Source organism: Trypanosoma cruzi, genomic scaffold (assembly GCF_000209065.1).
Source record: "Trypanosoma cruzi strain CL Brener 1047053516251 genomic scaffold, whole genome shotgun sequence".
Taxonomy (NCBI): domain Eukaryota; phylum Euglenozoa; class Kinetoplastea; order Trypanosomatida; family Trypanosomatidae; genus Trypanosoma; species Trypanosoma cruzi.
The window spans coordinates 3,987-18,245 of record NW_001849254.1 but is presented as its reverse complement, the minus strand read 5'-3'; the positions used below and the strand labels follow the sequence as shown (position 1 = coordinate 18,245).

Genomic DNA, 14,259 nt, shown 5'->3' with positions numbered 1-14,259 from the left:
CTATTCAAAGCGCACTTCTTTTTTTTTTTTTTCTTTTTTTTGCATCTCGCCGGTTGTGTTTTTTTTTGTGTGTTTGTGTGTGCGGTTTAACGTTTTTCACGCGTTGCTTCCGTCGAATGGCAAAAAAGTTGGGGTGCGTTCTGGCGTGGCGCAAATGAACATCTCGCCGGCGGTTGTTGTCCGACAAGTTGAGTCCTCCCCGACCGTTGAGGACATCGGCCCGCCGCCAGCGGAGGATGACGAGGGAAGCCATGTGCTCTCCCCTCCATTTTCCCCACCACCGCCAAGCACGGGAAGCTTCAGCGGCAGCATCCGAACATCTCCTGTTGTGGAGGTGCCGCGGTCGTTTGAGAACTTCGTGCGGAGACCAGTCAGGAGGCCAGGTACGACAAACAATTTACTGATGGCTGAAATGCAGGTGAATACTGATGTATTGCAATCTGCAACAACCTCTGCCATGTCCACAGGAAGGGTGGAGAACATAATCGCGCCGGGTCGTAAAAAAACGCCACGCATGTCTCCTTTTTCTTCCGGTTCAGACGTGGAAAACTCATGTACATCCGTTTCCCTAAGCCGCTGCCAATATTCAACGTCAATTATTCCAGTGGCCCTCACTGCGGGTGCCTCGCCAAGGAATCTAATACGACGACATCAAATCACGCGTGATAGCGGGTCTCCGATCATCCCACAAACAGCGGCAGACGGCAGTAGAGAAGCACCATTTCCTCCCTTGACATTGGTGGACATGAATCAGGCTATTCAGCGATCTATTCAAGAGTATCAGCGAGCGATGTCGCTTCTTAACCATAGCATGCCTTTTACTCGCGTCCAAAAGGCCGAGCATCCAGAAGAAATGGACACAACAACCCCAAGTACACATCCAAAGGTTTGCTTAGGAGAATTTCAAGTCAGGTGTGATGTTCATAGCTTTGTGGCATCCTTTCTATCCGCTCATGGATATAAAGAAGCAATGCGATCGTTTGAGATGCACTTGCCGTTGGCTGAGAAACAACTTCAAAGCTGCTTGTATCATCATCAAAAACGGAAACAAGTTCAGAGTCAACATTTGGACACAGCATCTTTGGTAAAGCAGGGGAGACAAGACACGTCCTTTTCACCAAATTACGCCCTGACTAGTGATGACTTGTTGCTTTTCGTGATGGAATCTGTGCGGCGGAGGCAGTCACTCAATGACAGCCTTCCCTGGCGAGAGATTAATTGCCAGCGGAAGGACTATCGTCTCGAGCCCTTGGAGCAGTTCCACTCACCCCAAGATCACAATCCCGTGTCGGGAGATGGTGATAACGCGATATTTTATAACTCAGCAGTTGGTGGGTCGTTAGAGCTTTTGATTGAGGTTCTTATTTTTGTGGAGACAGACGTTCCATTCACAACAGGGATGCCGATCACGAACTACACCAATACGTTCATTTTGCTCTCTTCTTTGTTTGTGATGCCGGAGGTGCTGATCGTGCGGCTGATCCGCCTGTTTCGCCACGTACAGAAACAACCAAGAGTGCTTCTGGATGACAGTCGCCGTGTGTTTATTCTGCGTCGAATTGTACATTTTATGACTGCATACTGCAATTATCATGAGGCGGATGTCACTTACGCCCTCCTTGATCGTCTCCGTCAATTTCTACGGAGTTTAAATGCCACACCTTCGGTGGGTCATTCCCTACATGATGTCCAATCCGCCAATTTTAGTGGAAGAGGGACTTCAACGACGGCGACACAACAAATGGGGGGAGATTTCTCCTTCGTTTCTGCGGAAGTTACACCGCGTCTCGACGAGTTGCGTATTTTTGTGGAGAGGGCCCTGGAAAAAAAATACACATTGCTTCCAGACAGGGACGGTCGTGGTGTTTGTTGGCAACGGAAGTTAACGGCATCTGTGAGACCATTAGGGACCATCCTGAAAAAGGAGTTGAAGCAACAAGACGGGGCTTTGCAGGCGGAAAGGGTCGGATCGTCATTGCAAGGGGTGTGTTTAAAAATGGAGGCATATTACACGGAAGTTGAGTTTACGGCAGTTGCTGCGAAAACGCTTGCCATTCAGCTGTGTCTTCTCTCATTTAAGTTGTTTGCCGATATTCATTTGCGTGAATTACTTAATAATGCGTGGTGCGATAGCACCATGCGTATGAGTGTGCCTTTCCACTTATCGCGTTTTGTTGATTATTCCTCTCATGTGCAGCGATGGATGACGGCTTTGATTGTGAGCCCGACGCGATGGTCGGAATGCCAAAAGGTCATGATTCACGGCATTCGTGTGTGCCGTTTTCTTTATGAAGAACAAAACTATGAGATGGCCTCTGCTATGTTACAGGGTCTGCAGCACCCTGCGGTGGTGACGCTAGAAGAGCTTTACAAAAAACACTTTCAGTGCCGCAGTATCTTAAGCGACGCGGAGGAGCGGGAGTTCACGGCGTTGCAGAAAATAATGGACCCATTTGCCTCTCATGAAAGTCCCTCTTCTTATTCCTTTGTTAGCAACCAAGCCCTTGAGGAGACGCGGGTGCCGATGATCCCACTGCTCGCACCACTCCTCGGCGTGCTGTTCCGCACAGAGGAATCGAAAGGAAGGACGGTAGAACTCTCTCCTACGACCGGAGTTCCCATCGTGAACTGGAGCAAAATAATGGCGATTGGCAGGACCGTTTTTTTGTGGCTCCGCTGCCAAAACACGCCGTACGAGTTTACGCCGGATGCCAGGCTGCAGCATTACTTGTGGCAACTGCCAGGCCATCATTTTTTCGACTCCACCTTGATGAGGCTTGCAAGGCGGAAGCGAATGCAATAGAAGAAGAGCCTAATTGCCTACACAACAAGAATCAAAGGACGAAAAGAGGGAGGGCGAGAATGCAAACGGCAATTTTTTTTTTTGTTTTTCTTGGATGGGCGCACGCAACTTGAGCAAAGAAGAGGGTGCGGATGTCCACCAAGAACCAAACGAAGGCTTATCCCTACGGCACCGCCACACACACAAAAAAAAAAAAAAAAAAAAGAAAAAAACTTGTGTATGGATGTTTAACTGATGTTTATTTGAAGCGGATGCTCCTTATTCTTTTTTTTCTTTTTCTTCTTGTGTTAACCCCTTTTTTGAAGCGCATTCATTTTGACTTGTGGCCTTAAACGTGAGATTAAATAAAAAGCGGATTTTTTTTTTTTTCAAGAATGAGTCGTCCGTACAATAAGCACCGTGGCAGAGATGGGGGCCGTGGAAATCCAGGTCGTGGGAATACTGGCCGTGGGGCCTTTCCCCAGGAGATTGCATCCAATGAGCGTTTTTCTCGATGGAATGAACGGGGCAATAGCGGCCCGGGGGACAGAAACAATAATAAGAGCAACAACAGCAACAAAAAATCGGGTGACCGGGACGTCGCAGCCGTGCCTGTAATGACAACACTGTTGGATCTTCTCTTTCAAAAATCTGCGGGGGCGATATTTGACCCGAACACTGGCATGTTGAATCTTTCGAGGTTTAAGGACTCCCCGGACCTTCTCAGCGTTCAGCGCAGCGTGGACTTCAACAGTGTGACGTTTTGCAAGAGTCTGGCGGATGTGATTAAAAACAAGATTGGTACGTCTCTTCGCATTCTTGTGCTGAACGAAAACAACATACGGAAGTTGACCGTTTTATTGACGGCGCTGGAGGGGGCGGACATACACCGGGGTGTGACAGCCATATCCGCAACTGGCAACCAAATCTCAGACTTTGCCTTTCTGGGGCCGCTAAAAAAATACGAGGGCCTTGGAGAACTGTTACTGAAAGAAAACACGATCACAACGCGCGCTGATTATAGGACACAGATGGTGAGGTCTCTACCAAAACTTATGATGCTTGATGGGGAATTGATTCATCGTGGCCTTATGCATCTGCCCAATCCTGTACCTGTCAGTCTTAATGAGTCCCAACTTGGTGTGCTGCGCTTTCTTGAGAGTAATCTCTTCGCCGCCGCTGCTTCACGTAACTACGATGCACTTGTTAACTTATACACTTCAGGTACTGTGTTCAGCGTGAGCCGAGCGGAAGAGCCTATTCCGCGACGCCTGCCGTTTGACACCGCACACAATGGTGACTTGCTGTCCGAATCGCAACGCAACGTTATGACCAATGATTTCCTGATCCTTCGAAGACAGGTCCGTTGGAGGAACCTCCAGAACAACCTGCAGTCTTTAAGTCACGTGGCCCTCGGCCGCGCTAAGTCGTCGTTGGCTCTTCAGGAAGTTGGTGGCGGCGAAAGGAAATTTATCAGTGTTTCACATGAACTCAATGGGAACGCCAACGTCGTGTTTCTTTCGCAAAATATGAAGGTTCCGACATGTATAGTGACTATACATGGCCGACTCTTTTGGCATTGGTCCCCAAAAGGCAGTAACGGTGCCGATTTAATTCCACGTGAGAAGGCTCCTTTCCTGACGTGCTTTTTTGACCGCACCGTTTCACTTCTTCTGGACAGCGTGAGTAATGTTTGGATCATTCAAAATGAGATGATTTTTATGCGTCCCGACCATACTCTGGTGCATGAAAACGGGTCAGCAAGTTCTCCCTTATTCTTCGCGAACGAGGCGACGAGGGTGGAGTCTATGCGTCGCCGCTACCTGCCAAACGCTTCACTAGAAGTCATGCAGAGCGTCGTTGAGCACTTTGGCAGTGACGCTGATGTGCATGCGTTTATCACGGGTCATCTGCCGACGTTACCAGCGGACCGTGTGGAAGGGGCTCTAAAGGACCGTAGTGTCATGCTTTCCCTTCTTCAGCGATAAAAAAAAGAAATTTATTTAGAAATAAGTAAGAATTTAGGTAAGGAGTTTGTATTAGTGAGCGCTTGTTTTATGAATATGGTAATTGGAACTGTTTATTCAAGGCAGGTGTGCTTTTATGCCCCGCACACAAATACCTTGCCTCTGCGCGTTGAGATGATGCAACATCAAGACGCGTCGAAGGTACAGTGCCGTATGGTGGGGCTATTCATAATTCTCTGTTTGTATCTCTTCTTATTATTATTATTTCCATTGAGTTTTTTCTTTTCCCTTTTTCTCTTTCTTCTCTAATGTCTTTTCTAATTTCTTTCCTGTTGGCGTTGCCGCCTGTTCCGTAATACAACTTCTGGAAGCTTCTTGGTAAAAAGAGAGGGAATTGTTTTAATTAAAAGGGTAGTTTATTATTATTATTTTTGTTTTTTTTTTGTTGTCGTTTTTGTTGTTGTTTTTGTTGTTTTCCTTTTTTCCTTCTTCTTAGGCTCTGCATTGACCGATCACATTCATCCGGCTTCTTTCTCTTTTTTTTTTTATCGGAAGGGCGATTAAAATCACGCAACACGTCGCGGTGCCATTGTTACTTTTTCTTTCTGCCTCTCGGTTCATTCGTTCCCTCTCAGTGTAAACCCATTCTTTACCCGCCGCATTCTTTTATCCATTCCTCCTCGCCCCCTAACCCACATGGCGTGTTCACCGAATGCCTCTTGGTGTATGAGTCCATACAGAGAGAGGGAGAAACGGAGCGATGCGCACCCATAGCAGATGGTATCCTTCTTCTTTTTTTTTTTTTTTTTTTTGAGGGGGAGGGAATCCATGCTGCTTCCTGCCCACTATTTTTTGGCAACTGCATAGCGCGTTGCAGAAAACCACAGAGCTTTCCCGTTCATTTACGTAATTATTTTTTTTGTATGTTTGGATCACACGGCGTCGCCTCTGCCGCTGGCACTGTTGACGAACCCGCGATATCCTTCTTTTTTTTTGTTTTGTTTTATTTTACGGCTCCGCCGGTGCGTTGTTCTTCAAGGGCCAATGCATACACACCCGAATACACATGTGTGGCGGTGCGAGCTGTAGACATGAAAAAAAGGGACTCTGTTTTTGTGCTCTCGCACAAAAAAAATAATTAAAAAAGTGGAGCAGTGGCGGTGCAAAAATACAACGTTTAACGAAGCAGGAAAAAAAAATTTTTTTTTCTGTGTCGTGAACAGCGCGGTGGGGTGGGGGGAAAGAAGAGGTGAATCGATTTGTCTATGCGCTGCTGTGGTGGTGACGCGAGGGGAGGGTGAAAAGAGGGTGGACTGAAGTGAAACGAGGCCCCTTACATACGTGGTGGTTTGCACCGTCATTCCTGATTATTTTTTTTTTCTCTTTCTTTCAGTTTACCCGTTTGCGCAGGCGGCGACAAAACGCCTTTGCGCCGCGAGATTATGGTGGACAAGAAAGAAGAAAAAAAAATGATAATAATAAATAAATAACAAACCGACATGTGGATGGTTTGCCGGAGAACAATCACGGATTGCTCTCAGTAGCCAGTGGCCGCCGCCACAAACACGCATTGGGACAGGGAGCACAGCGGGGTGAGGAGCGGTGTTATTGACGATGCCCACGTGGTCGCCAGTTCAACCGGATAAAAAATGGCAAAGGATGGAAATTTGTCCGAGCGAGTATCTTTTTTACTTCTATCGGTTCGTGGGTGTGTTTAACATGCAAATTGTTCTTTCTTTTTTTTTTTTTTTTTTTTTTTTCTTTAGGTTTGTTTTTGCCGTTGCTTCGGCGGCGGTGCTGGTGTGTATGGATAAAGTGCGGTGATGCGCCAACTCGCATATTTATACTTGGAAATTTATTTATTCTCCAACCTGTATGATGTGTGTAGGCGTCATATTACATTCATATGTTGTTGTTTTTTTACCTTTCCAATTATTGTTGCTGCTGCCGCTGGCATCCTGGTCTTTTTTTTTTTTTTTACTTCTGTCTTTGCTCCATTTTAGGTGTTTTTTTTTTTTTTCTTTTACTCTCAGTCACACGCAAAGATTTTTTTTTAGTTTTTTTTTTTTTTTTGGGCGTGTGGTGCGGCGGCAAAATGTACGCTGCGCACAAAAAGGATATCAATCGCCACAAGAGCTTTCACCCGCTGACGTACCGCAACCTGAGCAAAGTGGAGCAACGACAGCAGGAGGAGGAGGCAAAGAAGAAGTCGGCCAAAGAGCGTAAAGAAGAACTGAGGCATGACCAGGAGCAGCGCCGGTATGACGATCTCATCCTCGCGGCCTCTGCCGATAGCGTTAGCGGCCAGCTAGCAAAGTTCCGTCAGGTGGAGAATATATTTGCTGCTGAAGGGAAAAAAGCGAACGCCAGCAGTTCCGCCCCGCCTGTTAAGGATGAATTGGCGAGCATTGCAACGCCTCTCGTGAGGAGTGGTGCGCTCGCCTTCAAGAAGGAGAACACAGAACACGACGGCGATGAAAAAACGGAGGGACGCAAACGAGGGCGTGAAGATGCTGCTGGCCTACCGGTGGGTGGTGACGGCAGTGCTGTGGATGGGCCAAGGGAGGGTAAGAAGGCCGTGACAGGGTTTATTTCAACGAGTAACGCAGCGCAATTGCGGAAGGAATTGGACAAATTGCAGAAGGAACGACATGACCCTCTCCGGCGCATTGAACAGTTCCAGAACCGCACCGTTGCAGCAGAGGCGAAACGCCGGGAGCTCGGTACGGGAGCGGCTTCTGTGTCTAATTGTGTAGACACGGAGAAGGATGCCATACGCAGCCGCATTCACGAACTAATACAAATGAAAAGGCAAAAATGATTTCTTTCCCCAGTTATACAAGAGAAGGGAACAAGGCACTCGCTGAAACACACCCATAGAAGATGAAAAAGGAAATAAAAAGGTGGTATGAGAGAGCCTGAGGGAGTGAGTGATGGGGTGAAGGCATCAGGGAGCCCCCACCTCGCTTTGGAATGTGTGCTGTGATGTGTGTATGTGTGCTGCGTGTAATGGTGTTTATGTGTGTATGTGTTTTGTCGTTTTTGTTGCTCTCTATGAAAGGAGCGCACGAAAACGTGAGGAGAGCCGCCCGAGGGCTAAATGTGATGAAGACTGCCCGTCCATTTCTTGCTGTATTCCCACCTTCCACCTCCCCCTTTCGTCTCTGAATACACCCACGAATGCTGCCGTCCTTGTTACCATTGGCTTTCCGTACAAAGGAAGAGGAGGAATTAGCGAGAGGAAGAAAAAACCGACAAAGAAGGGGGCATTCAATAAGAAAGAAAAGATAATAAAATACAAAGGAAACACACGCATACATCTAATAAAAATTAAAGTGTGTGTTTGCGGGGGAAAACAGACCGAATAAAAAGAATAAAGGCGGGAAGGTGACATCATGCCAACTCTTGCCGTTGCACGCGATTACCTGTTTCACCTCATGGGGAAAAATTACACGGAGGAGCAGTTTGAAGATGTGTGCTTTAAGTTTGGGGTTGAACTTGACGATGTCACAAGTGAACGCGAGATGTTCAGCCGTGAACAGGGGATGGTAGGGGGCGCGAATTTGGAAGAACTCTCCGACGAGGTTATTTACAAGATTGACACCCCCGCCAACCGCTACGACCTGCAGTGTGCGGAGGGAATGGCAGTGGCGCTGAATGTGTTTCTCGGGTTGATGCGGGCTCCCGCTTTCAAGGTGCTGAACCGATGCAGCCCATTGTACAGGATGACCGTGGATAAATCCGTGCGGAATGTCCGTGACTATGTTGTCTGCGCCGTGCTAAAGAACATCTGCCTTAACGAGCGCAGCTACCGCAGCTTCATTGACTTCCAGGAGAAACTGCACTCTGGACTCGCCCGTCGTCGCACCCTGGCCTCTGTGGGAACACACGACCTGGACAAGATTGGGGACAACAACTTCATTTACACCTTAAAATCAAGGGAATCCATTCGCTTTGTTCCACTGAACCAACGCGGTCGCATGCTCGATTGCGCCGGAGACGGTCTAGCAGAGTTCTACAAGGACGATCGACAAATCTCGAAGTATGTCCCGCTCATTTCGGGCCTTAGCCATTATCCAGTTATCATGGACCGTGAGAAACAAAGCATCCTCTCACTTCCACCCATCATTAACTCTGATTTTTCATGCATCAGTCAGGAGACCAAAAACATCTTCATAGAATGCACCGCACCCGATCACTACAAGGCAAATGTACTGGTGAACCAGATCGTGTGTGCCTTCTCAACGTATTGTGAAGAGCCCTTTACGGTCGAAGCGGTGCGGGTGGAATATGAGGAAGCGACACCGGACGGCACGAAAGTGGAAGTGACGCCCAACTTGGACCCTGCTGTCATACCCGTATATATTCCAAAGGTGGAACGGCTAATCGGCATCAAGTTGGACTCTCCGCAGCACTGTGGTCAACTTCTCGAGCGTATGCTGCATCGCGTTGCCAAGATGGAGGGTGACAACATCTTCGTTGAGGTTCCTGCGACCCGACCAGATGTGCTTGGGCCAACGGATCTCATGGAAGATGTTGCCATTGCCTATGGTTATGATAACATCAAATATGTTGAATGCACCACTCGAGGTAAAGTGACACAGCAGCCACTCAGTAAGTTGTCTCATTTATTGCGGATTGAGATGGCAAATGCAGGATACACCGAACTTTTAACGTTTTCTTTGTGCTCCCGCGATGAGGCATTTGCTCATCTGAACCGTGAGGATGACGATGTTGCAGTGCACATCGCCAACCCACGAACGATGGAATTCCAAATCTGTCGTCCATCCCTGATGCCAGGTATTCTCAAAACACTCAATGCAAACAAGTCGCATCCATTGCCGTTGCGCTTCTTTGAATGTTCAGATGTGGTGCTCATAGACAATGAGAAGAACTTTCCGCCTCTTATCCGGCCACATTCCGAATACCCAAATTGTGGCGCATGCAACCAACGTCATGTTGCGGCCCTGCATTGCTGTAGTGAAAACAGTGGCTTTGAAGACATTCATGGCTTGGTTGAATTTATCATGAAAAAACTTAGCATTTCGCGAAAGGGAGAACAGAACGCCGAGGCTGAAGAAGACACATACACATTGGAAAGAGGAACTGATGGTGCCTTTTTCCCTGGAAGGTGCATGGATATTTTCTTGCACCGCAAGGATCAAAAAGTGTGCCTAGGAGGCTTCGGTGTTGTCCACCCGAACACACTACGGGCGTATGATATTCCCTTTCCGTGCTCATACATGGAGATAAATATCCAGTTTGCCCAGTAACGGAAAGAAGAAGAAGGTGAATAGGGAACAGTGAAGTTGTAAGCGTAATTTTAATGATTTCTTTCTCCAGATGAGGTAAGAGGCTTGTCTTCTCTTCTTTTTTTTTTTTTTTTTTGTGTGTGTGTAGTTGTCTGCGTTCCTGTCCTTCTGGTGGAGGGTGCGGTGAGGAGGGGGAGCGTTCAACAACGGCCCGGAACAGAAAAGACAGGAAACGCGGACAAAAATCATAGCGGATGATAATTAACTTTTTGTGTGGGTGAGTTTTACCATTGAATAAAAATGCAGGCGCACTTTGGGCTGCGGAGGCCCCCGAGATGACTGTGAAGGAGGGGAAGAAGAAAAAAAGGGCAATAAAAGAAGTCCCGTTGCCCCCCCGCTTTGTGTCATCATCGCTCTTAATTTCATTAAATATATGTTTATATATTTCTCTGTTGCCTTGCCTGCATCTTTGTTTCTTTTTTCATCCCAATTTTTTTTTTGGCCTTTTTTTTTTTGCGTCTTTTCAGTGCATTTTTAGGTCCTTGTACTTGCAGCGTCCGTGCAAGCCGGTGGGCGCAGGTACTTTTTTTTTTTGGTGTGCGTGTGTTGTTGTTGTTTGTTTTTGTTGTTTTTGATACTCAAACAAACAAGCAAAAAAAAGAAGGAGAAAACAAATTCCTTTTTTTTTTTTTCGGGTGGAGGAGGAGAGAGGGATTTCTCTGCGAGAGGCGAGCAGAGACACATCGTCATCTTAAGAGAAGATTAAAAAATAATTAGACGCGTTTATTATTTTGATTTGTGCCTTTCTCTTGGTCGCTGTTTCCTTGTTGTTGTTGTTGTTGTTGTTGTTTTCTTGTGTGTTTTTGTCCGTGTGTCCGTGTTTGTCTCCCTGTCCGTGGCTCCTGGGGACATGTCAGCTCCATACAAGAAGAAGAACACACAAAACGTGCCTTGCATTTACTTCAAGAGGGGTGCGTGTACGAATCAGCGCTGTCCATACTTGCACGTGCGTGGGAAGGAGTTGGGTGAGAATGCAGATGCGGCACCGATCGGCAACGGCTCCACAGACGCTGCGACGAATTTGCTGTCAACGATGCTGAAGTTGGTCTTTGAGAAGCAACAACACCGTGTGTATGACGCGTCGTCAGGGATGTTGGACCTGAGCGAGCTGCGAAAATTTCCCGACCTGAAGGATGTTTCAAACTCCATCAACTTTAATACACAGAGCTTCTGTCGCGCACTCTGCTCGTCAATAAAATCACTCATTGTCCCACCGCCATCTGCCATGCAGTTAAAGGGAAATGACATCACTTCTTTTTTTCATTTTGCCTCACAGATGGAAAATGCAGGTCTGCACTTGTCGTTGCGGGCACTTTCACTAGAGGCAAATGATATCAAGACAATGGAGGCACTTCAAGGAATTAAAAAGTTCAGCAATTTGCAAGAGTTGGTTCTTGTGGGTAATGCCGTGGCCAGGCGTGACGACTACCGCGCGGAGGTGAAGAAAGCCATGCCGTTTCTCCTCGGACTGGATGGGGAAGCCATCATGGCGCCACCACTGTTACTGCCATGGCCACGGTTTACAAATTCAGATTACACAGACGCACAGCAGCATGTGCTTCAGTTTGTGCAGTGCTCATTGTTGAATCCACTGCAGGCAGGGGATGCAGCGGGAGTTCCACAAGGTGTGGATGCGGTATCCGATTTTTATGCCCAGAAAGCCATTCTGAGTATTTCCCTCTCGTCGCCAGAGGCCGCGGTAAGTACTCCGGCACGGACTGTCAAAAGCTCTCCGGTGGGAGGTACACAGCGCAATGTTGTTCGTGAAATTGTTAGTTTCCGTCTCAAACAGACTGAAAGTAACCACAACCTACTACACGGCGTGAAGTCAAGTGTTGTGGCGTGTGGGCGAACAAAAGTATGCTCACAACTGGAGCATTGGTTGTATCCAAAAAATTTTTTGGTAGAACATTTTGTGCACAGCAGTGCAAGCGCCTCTTTCTTGGACAATACGTATCTTTCTGGTCCATCACCCGCGATAATGAAGGTGCCAGTGACGGTGGTAACGCTGCATGGTGTGATGGCGTGGACCCATCTCAGCCCACAAAATCAGTCAAGCAACGATCGAGTGGTTATTTATCGCAACTTCTCACGCGTAATTTCCGTTCAGCAAAATGATGCTGGTCGTTGGTTAATAACGAACGATATGGTGTCACTGTACCCATTTCCAGGGGACGCAGCGAGTCCGTCAACGAAGGGTGATGCTAACGCTAGTACTCAAATAAGCTTGAGTGAGTGCCGTATTCTTTTTAGTCCCAGAGAAGATCGCAGTCGTGCTGAGGTACTTGGCAGAAAAAAGAATGTACCATTGGAGGTGGTGTTGGCATTGAGTCAACATGTGAGCAATGATGCAGAACTAATAACTGTGCTCAACGACATTGGAGGTGTGCCGCTGAGCATGTATGAGCACTGTGCCACACTAGCAGGAGAGAATATACTAGAGAGTATTCAGGTGTGCCGTATAGGTAACCGGTTTGGATTGGCCCCAGAAGAAGGTTTGGAATTGCTTCGACGGGTGGGTGGAAATTGGTGTGCTGTAGAGGAAGCGATGGCTGCAGCTGTAGGGGTAACACCACAGGCATCATAGCAGCAACCGAGGTTTTTCAAACCCCGTGGGATTTTAACTAACTTTAATCAGAATCACGACCATGGGGGATTGTCGTTTATATAACTTTGTGATGCACTTTTCTTTTTTTGTCTTTTGTTTTTGTACATGTGCCTCCGATGGTTGTTTTTTTTTTTTTTTCTTTTTCGTCCGATTTGATTATTGTGTGGTATATATTTATTTATATACCCGTGGATCCCTGTGTGGGGCATCCGTTTTTTAGACGAGTGAGTAGAGGTGGTGAAAAGAAGAAAAAAAAAAAAAAAGGTGGGGGGAGTGGAGGGGCGGAGGAAGCACGCTGGTATGGAGAATGAAGTAGATGCTTTCGTTCTCATTGCCAATGGAAACAAAATAGATAATAACGGAAATGGCCAAAATGTGTGTTTATTTTGTTCCTTGTTTGGTCGTCCTTCTTCTTTAAATTCATAGGGACGTGAAAGAGAATCTGTCTTTGGTCTGTGTGCGCCCGCAGCGGCCGTATTTAGCCAGTGAGAAATTCTTGATTTTTCTTAAAAAAAAAAAAATTAACTATATATATATATATATATATATATATATATAGGCTTCATTCCCGCCCCTTCGCCGCAGTGAAGGGGAAAACAAAACAAAAAAAAAAAAGGGAAGCGGAAGAGGAGGGATGGCCATGATGAGGCCCGGACGAGTTTACCGCACAATATTTTGATCACATGACCGTGAAGAAGTTACGAGCCAAAACGGCGCGACGACATCACCGAAATAGCGAGTAAACTAAAAAGACGGTGTTGTGTTTTTTTTATTTTTTTTTTTATGTTTGTTTGTTTGTCGTTGTGTTGGTGTTTTTATTGTATTTGTTTATCCTCATTTGTTTGCTTCTCCCCGCATTCACACACGCACACATTTTGTTTTCAATTATTATTTATTTATTTATTTATTTTTTCTCTCCGCGGGGCGTTTGTTTTCCTCACGTTTTGCTCCCGTCCCCTTCCTCTCGCTGTTCTTGCGCTTCCCCACCGCCGCCACGGCCAGCCAGAGGAACTGCGGTGAATTTTGGGGTGTCCAAAGTGGGAGGATCAGCGGGAAATCAAAATAAAACGGAGGGGCACACATTTTTTTTGCCGCGGAATAAATAAATACACACACAAAAAAAAAAAAAATAATAAAAGTAATACTTGTGAAGGAGACAGCGAAAAAAAAAAGGAAAAAAGAAAAAAAAAATACTTGAGGTGTAAGTATATAACAATATATTCACCGTTAAAAAGGGTACATTGATGTCCGTTGCAGTTTTGGGGTCGAAGCGTGCCGTGTACGACATCTGGCCGCTCAAAAACAAGAAGTTTTTTGTCCTGGTGGATCCGCAGAACATTTTGGGGGAAACCACCGACTCCAACGCCACACTCAACACCATCGAATACCTTTTAAAGAAGCAGGGAGCAGTGGTGGTGGGCGCGTCGTTCGGACCCTTATGCGGTATTCCACTAAATTTGCCACGGCAACAACGCGAGGATGCGATTGTGGCCTTCCGTCGAGAAGGAGGCAGGGGATTTAGTAACTTTTTTTCCTCGATCTCTTCCCGTATGAAGATGGAGGTGTTGAAGGGCGTGCCAGGGTTGGTGC

The 14,259-nt window shown here is 46.8% G+C and overlaps 6 protein-coding genes across 6 annotated transcripts, besides 16 other annotated features; all 6 read left to right on the top strand.

The window, feature by feature from the left end:
* Positions 1-722: part of a sequence feature (haploid, non-Esmeraldo-like haplotype) that runs on past the window's edge.
* Positions 16-41: a microsatellite.
* On the top strand, positions 155-2,803 carry Tc00.1047053506127.70 (uncharacterized protein; the record flags this gene model as incomplete). The annotated part of the gene is made up of 1 exon (XM_811097.1): positions 155-2,803. The coding sequence occupies one exon, from the start codon at positions 155-157 to the stop codon at positions 2,801-2,803; it is 2,649 nt and encodes an 882-aa protein (XP_816190.1).
* Positions 723-14,259: a sequence feature (heterozygous, non-Esmeraldo-like haplotype).
* Positions 2,988-3,015: a microsatellite.
* Positions 3,178-4,770, top strand: Tc00.1047053506127.50 (hypothetical protein, conserved; the record flags this gene model as incomplete). The annotated part of the gene is made up of 1 exon (XM_811096.1): positions 3,178-4,770. One exon carries the CDS (start codon positions 3,178-3,180, stop codon positions 4,768-4,770), a length of 1,593 nt encoding a protein of 530 aa, XP_816189.1.
* Positions 4,982-5,083: a sequence feature (A-rich).
* Positions 5,175-5,220: a microsatellite.
* Positions 5,536-5,561: a microsatellite.
* Positions 6,211-6,239: a sequence feature (AT_rich).
* Positions 6,479-6,513: a microsatellite.
* Positions 6,712-6,822: a sequence feature (A-rich).
* Tc00.1047053506127.40 (hypothetical protein, conserved) lies at positions 6,845-7,570 on the top strand (the record flags this gene model as incomplete). Its single annotated transcript, XM_811095.1, has 1 exon — positions 6,845-7,570. The coding sequence occupies one exon, from the start codon at positions 6,845-6,847 to the stop codon at positions 7,568-7,570; it is 726 nt and encodes a 241-aa protein (XP_816188.1).
* On the top strand, positions 8,145-10,022 carry Tc00.1047053506127.30 (phenylalanyl-tRNA synthetase, putative; the record flags this gene model as incomplete). The annotated part of the gene is made up of 1 exon (XM_811094.1): positions 8,145-10,022. The coding sequence occupies one exon, from the start codon at positions 8,145-8,147 to the stop codon at positions 10,020-10,022; it is 1,878 nt and encodes a 625-aa protein (XP_816187.1).
* Positions 10,826-10,851: a microsatellite.
* On the top strand, positions 10,912-12,648 carry Tc00.1047053506127.20 (hypothetical protein, conserved; the record flags this gene model as incomplete). Its single annotated transcript, XM_811093.1, has 1 exon — positions 10,912-12,648. The coding sequence occupies one exon, from the start codon at positions 10,912-10,914 to the stop codon at positions 12,646-12,648; it is 1,737 nt and encodes a 578-aa protein (XP_816186.1).
* Positions 13,196-13,227: a microsatellite.
* Positions 13,434-13,517: a microsatellite.
* Positions 13,558-13,579: a microsatellite.
* Positions 13,786-13,807: a sequence feature (AT_rich).
* Positions 13,832-13,860: a microsatellite.
* On the top strand, positions 13,914-14,259 carry Tc00.1047053506127.9 (phosphoglycerate kinase, putative; the record flags this gene model as incomplete). The annotated part of the gene is made up of 1 exon (XM_811108.1): positions 13,914-14,259. A coding segment is annotated over one exon (346 nt), but the record flags the coding sequence as incomplete, so codon positions are not given.